Source organism: Ceratotherium simum, chromosome 8 (assembly GCF_057802395.1).
Source record: "Ceratotherium simum simum isolate JZ-2026a chromosome 8, ASM5780239v1, whole genome shotgun sequence".
NCBI lineage: Eukaryota > Metazoa > Chordata > Mammalia > Perissodactyla > Rhinocerotidae > Ceratotherium > Ceratotherium simum.
This window is the reverse complement of record NC_141907.1, coordinates 39,655,417-39,661,416: the sequence shown is the minus strand read 5'-3', so window position 1 is coordinate 39,661,416 and position 6,000 is coordinate 39,655,417. Positions and strand designations below refer to the sequence as shown.

The 6,000-nt window shown below is 40.9% G+C and overlaps 1 protein-coding gene across 3 annotated transcripts in view; it reads left to right on the top strand.

Annotated features, from left to right (window-relative positions):
* Positions 1-552: 552 nt before the first annotated feature.
* Positions 553-6,000, top strand: part of NFXL1 (nuclear transcription factor, X-box binding like 1) — a 53,738-nt gene continuing 48,290 nt past the window's right edge. Inside the window, exons 1-3 of one of the 3 annotated variants that reach the window (XM_004419039.2) lie at positions 553-624; positions 965-1,210; positions 3,655-3,828. In XM_004419039.2, the coding sequence (XP_004419096.1) occupies positions 967-1,210; positions 3,655-3,828 (418 nt within the window). In that variant the 5' untranslated portion in view covers positions 553-624; positions 965-966. Of the gene's footprint in view, positions 625-964; positions 1,256-3,651; positions 3,829-6,000 lie in introns of all 3 variants that reach the window. The other 2 variants (XM_087434269.1, XM_087434268.1) reach the window with 2 other exon arrangements.

Sequence of the window (6,000 nt, the reverse complement as noted above, 5' to 3'; positions counted from 1 at the left end):
AAAAGCATATGGTAAACTTTAAAGGACTATAATAATAGGCGTTAGATTTATCTTCCACATCGCTTTAGCAATTCAGAAAGGGCGCTTTCTCCACTCGACTCACTTTTCCGCAATAGTACCCCAGCTTTCCCTCCCTCTTCCCCGTCCCCGAAGTGTTTTCATTTTCCCATCAGTGAGAACCCTCCTGCCACCTGAAAGCCCGAAGGCGAGGCTAAAGATGGCAGGCAGTCAATTATGGCCATTCAGACGGAAGCCTGATACCCAGCTGGGTTTAGCGTAGTCGCGAGATAGCAGCAACATCCTCTGGCGTCAAGGACACCTCAGGGCCGGCCCACACACCGTCCCCTTGCGCCCTCTTTGGGCGCTGACCTCGCCCGAGCCCCAGAGCACGCCGGGAATTGTAGTTTCCGAAGGCCCGGCCCAGTCAGCGCACGCGCTCAGAGCCCCTCCCGCCCTCGCCCCCAGTGCTCCCGGATAAGGAAGCGGCCAGTGATGCCACGCGTTCTGCGGGCGGTGGGCGGGGGTTTCTGGGAGTTGTAGTCTCTAGGGGCCAGCGCCGTCGATAAGGAGACGTAGCTTTCCTTAGGGTTCGCTACTGCAGTTGGTTCCCGGCGGGAGCCGCCGGTCAGTCTGTAGCTCTTCTCTCACCGCGGTCTCCATGAGGCTGCGTAGGCGCTTTCCTTCTCCCCGGCTCTCCCTCTCCGGCGCTGGATGCTTCTTGCCCCGCAGTCCATTTCTCTGCCCAGTCTTCTCCCTCTCTGGTCCATCTCCAAAGCCCGGACTTACCGGGGACTCGCCCTTCGGGACAGATAGGGCCGCGACCTTCTCAAACCCTGTCCCCGCCCTGCGGAAACCTTCTTCATTCGGTCCCTCACACCGGCTTCACCCACTGCCCCTTCCCCTCCACCCCCGGCAGCGCTGCGCTTACGCTCCATCCACTCTTTTTTTTTTTTTTTCTCTGCAGGGATGGAAGCCTCCTGGCGCCAGGTGGCCGGTGGCCGAGGCCGAGCCCGAGGACGGGCCACTGCGGCCCCCTCCTCAGGAAATGGAGTCCATCTCCGCGGCGCCGGAGGAGGGCGAGAGAAGGGGTTGGGGGGCGCTGCTGGTCCTGGCCCCAGCCCCGGAGGAGCGGCGACCGCCGCGGCTGCAGGTGGCTCAGCCCGGCGCAGCCCCGCGGGACCTGAAGCGCCGCAGACTTCCGTAGCCAGCGGTGAGAATGGCTCCCGTCCTGGATCTCACCTGGATGCCTACCAAGGCACGCACTAATCAGAACTGCCTGCGCCCTTGCTCTCCTTCACTTCTTTTCTTCTCCTTCGAGAGTTTATTATTGGCCCCACTTCTCAAACCTCTCAAGCAGCTACACTTTTTAGCGTTCTAGGCAGAGTCCCATCACACCTCTTTCATCTTAATTTTAATTGATATTAATCTTTGTTACTTCTCTGTCCAGTATTCTTCCCTTCACTCTTTTTGCCTACTGAATCCCTAGACCAAAAGTTGCAGATTGTGGCCCGGGGGTCTGATTTAGCCTATAATTTAGTTTGAGTAACACAGTGCTTTAAATCTGGATTGGTCGCCAGCAGTTTTTTTCTTTCTTTTTTCTTTTTAAAATGTCATAAAAATCTGGTTAACAATTTTTCTTGTAAAATAAGATCTTGTGGCTTTAGTACTTTTGTGCATGGCAACAGTCAGCCCGACTGAGTCGCAGAAATACCGTTTATATTGGCGTTAGGCACTCCATCTCATTCTCTTTCTGCTTCTGGGGCTAGTTGTCATTTTCCATCTTACCTGGTTGCCTTAGTGTAGTAACTTTAATTGTCTATGTAAGTAATTGTAAGTAATTGTCTTTGCACTTGAGTTTGTGGTGTGGTTCCTGTTCACAAATTTCATATCTTTTCCTGGATGTATCTGGTGTCACCTCCTCTGGCATGTCAGTATCCTTCATTCAATATCCTTCATCCAAGGCTGTGTTGTAGTGGAGCCTGAGAACACACAGACAATTCTCAGTTGTCTGTACTAACTGAGGAGTGCATGGGGCCAAGGGAATAAATCATTTTATTTTTGTGTTTGGAATGTACTTTTCAGAATATATTTTTTAGGGGAAGGAGCAAATTGAGCTTCTGAGTGTTTTCCCTCCTAAGCTAATTTTAAAGTTAGGTGGTATTCTCTTAGCTTGCAGTTACTGAGTTTATGTTATGGTGGTGGTAAGGTGTGCAAGTTGGAGACCGGTGAACAGTTTTGGTAAACTTTCTTAGATTTTGTAGATAGTAGAAAAGCAAGCATTCTTCACCTAGATAATTGAGACTTGATTGTAAGAGGTAATATATGGGAAAGTTGCTTTGTCAGCTTTCCTTGAGATGATCTTATGTGGATACATTGACCAGGTTATGAATGTTTTTATTATATCTGTCTAATTCAGCCATTTAAAAATTCTATCCTTGAGTGTTAATTTTCCATAATTAATGACATTTATTGTCTCTCATATTGTACATCAAGTTTTGAGTCACAGATCTTATAGCCATTGCTTTGCTGCTAATACTCAAAGATTTCTATGTAGGCACTGTACATTTTCCTCCAGTTTTACTTGAAATGCTGCATAATCCCCAACCAAACTGACTGCAACAAGAAAAGGAAAACGTATCATGAGGGAAATAAAAAGAAAAACATCATTAAGTACAAATGCACTACGTAAAATAAGAAAGTTTATCTTGGTAATGGGTCATCAGTTTCAAGCATAAAGTGAATTTTAAATTAGTAAATTTAAAATTTTCTCGATATGGGCACTAATGAATTCAGGGAGTTTATTAACACCTACTTAGTGCTTGAAGAAAATCCCCATGGTCCTTGCTCTTGAGGAGTTTGAAGTCTCATTGGGAATGTGCTATGAAGTAATCTAATTCTTTTTCCATTGTTGTTTAACCGAGTCACAAAATGAGAAATACAGACGGTGCTAAAGAGCATAGTGGAAGAACTGTCCAAAGCTTATTTAACATTTCTTTTTAGAATGAATTTGTTGTGAGAAGCACATTTTCCATGTGAGCAACATTTTGTGTGGATTAATGTTAAATTTATGTTTTGTGACCACATTTTAATAAAGGCAAAAAGTCCTTGAGCTTTCTGAGAAGCAGATTATAAACATAGTGGGTATACATGAATATTGTTTATGCAAAATCTTTGGTGGGCCAAGCCAGGCTGGGCTGTAGTGTGGAGGAAGGTGCTTTGAAAAAGCACTGGCCTCCACTGATTCTGATGTGTTCTCACTGGGCATGTTTCTCCCCTCTTAAAAAGCACTGTGTACTATTTATTGCTGAATGTTCCATTGTAATATTTATTAATGTCCTTATTTTGAGGTTGATCACTAGTTTTCTGATACTTTTATCATACCTTCATAATTTTTTTTATTGATTTGTTAGTCACTCTAGAACAATTTGCTGCATTTGGCAAGATATTTAACAAAAGTGAAAGATTTTATTGTATTCTTTTTACTTGTGTGACAAGAAACTTGAAAATATATTTTTTCATGAATGATGGTAAAATAGAATACTCCAAAGGTGACTTTTAAACCTGTATTTTAAAATGATATATTAGTACATCATGCTTTGCTTTTTGAGAGATTGTTCTGCAGAAATGAAGCTCATTTTTTTCTCTTTTAAGCAGAGCTCATGTCTCAAAGGAAATTTGAGGAAATCAAGAAGGCTAATCAAGCTGCAGCCAAAAAACTTGTTGAAGAACACTTTAGCTCTTCCTCTGAAGAAGAAGGAGATGAAGATTTTGAAGGAAAACGGGGGAAAATAGTTGCTAATACATTTATAACTTACACTACTCAGACAGGTACTGTACGGTCTTTTAAATTTTAACTTTTTTGACATCAATGAAAATATATTCCTGACTTTTTAAAAACACTTTCACTCTATATGGAATAGTTTTTGCATCTTAAAAATGAGCTTTTTTGTGTTATAGAGTTGAAGTTTTGTACATTTTACTGCTAGAGTTATATGTTGTATAACGTTAATCTTTCTATAAAGCAAATAGAATAACAATGTCTCTTACAGCCTTAGAAGTTCCCCTGTGCGTTTACTTGGCATTTCATTAGAATGCTGGGAGGGAGATGCCAAAACTCCCTGTGAGATGAGTGGGGTCAAGTTGTTCTGGTTATGATTTGATTGGACTTGAGGACTTGGAATCCTTCTTTAAATCTATTCTTCATTTTTCTCTCTTTTTCATCATGGAAAATGTGTCTTGAAGTCAATTTCATTTTTTGGCTTTATTCCTTTACTTTATATCTTATTCACAGCTTCTGATTTTCATTCGTTCTTTTTAAATGAAGTCTCCTCAGGTTTGACATGTAAAATCGTATTATATGTTGTATTTATCTGGTTTACTCTTAAAGTCACATTTTTTTACGAGAGAGAGGGCCAAAGTGATGCTGCTGTGAAGGATTTGGTACTAAGTGTGAAAATAGATTATTTGAAATGTAGATGCTTTTACAGTTTCCACATTTTATACTTAAAGTCATTATTGGAAACATGCTTGCATGTATTATCAACATTAGTTAGTTGCCTGAGCATATTAATGGCATCATGAGGATAGATACACATCGTCAAGTGAGTTTCCAAGGAATTTACCATATCTGCTAAGGAATAAAGATGAGGAAGCTTGACTAAAAAGTCTGACTCAGCCAGGTAAAAATTGATAAAGAATAACCTTAGGGTTAGGACATTTCTTGCTTCTAGAGGACTTCATAAAAGTAACCTTATGAAATTTCCTGCTTCAAGAGGACCTCACTTAAATCATTCTAGATAGAGACAGGTTTTATTTTTAAATAGGAAATTCAGTGATGTAACTCAGTATTTCTTCCTATTGTTTAGAAAACATTAATCATTTGTAAGTTTTATTAATTTTTAATCTGGCTTTCATCTTAAAGTGTCAAGGCAATTTTTCATATGCTGTTTTTTGTTAAATCCATAAATATTTTGATTCTAGTTCCTTTGCATTCTGCACTTAGCCCATACCAAAGTAAGGAAATCTGGTCACCTGATTTAAGAAAGTAAATGCCAGAGTAACAAGGTGGTTCCCATTTCACATTAGTGAGTTGAACACCAGAACTTTACCAAAGCAGTTCATTTCTTTAATCTGAGCACAGCGTTTGCACTTTTGTGAGCCTTCTTTCAGGTTTCAGACTTGCATAGTCAACTTCCTGATGGATGTCTCTATCTTGCTGGCCCACGGACACTTCAAACATATGTTGAAAGATAACTTATTTCTTCTCTTATTTTCTTTATCTCACTTAGTAGCACCACAATTTTCCCAGTCACCCACCCAAGCCAGAAATCTGGGAGCAGGGATGGCACATAGATGGCATGAATGTGTTTCATTCACCACCTCTCCTCCCTCTGCCCATGGCAGCCATCTCATCAAACGGCACTCTTTCCTTCTGAATCTTGACGTGAGCATGAACTCTTAAAAGCAACACAATATAATTGTCACCATGCCTGCTGAGTTTTACTTCTTAAATTTCTTAAACCTCCCCCCCTTCTCCCCACATACTGTCATTGCCTTAATTCAAGCTCCAATAGCTGTTTAATATGCGGATAACTCCACATAATAACTCTATGAGGTAGGTATTATTATTACTATTTTAAAGATGTGGAAGCTGAGACAGACACTTAGGTAACTTGCTCAAGGTCGCTTTTTGCTTTATCTGCTGTAACTGCCTCTTAGTGCTTCCAGTCTTGGCCTCCTCGTACTCATTTTTCTTCAGTTGCCAGAGTGATCTTTTTAAAATGCATGACTTCAAATGCCATGTTATCTACCATGACATCTTGCATCTTATTGCTGCAGCCAAACTTTAATACAATTTTCAAAGAAGTCTTACATGAATTTTGTAAATATAAAGTTAGACTTTATTTTTTTAAAGCCTAGTCCATCTTGTTCTCAAATTCTGTTTTACGTTAGCTGTTAAATTAGATGAAATTTAAAATGTTATGTATTTGTTAAAGCTAG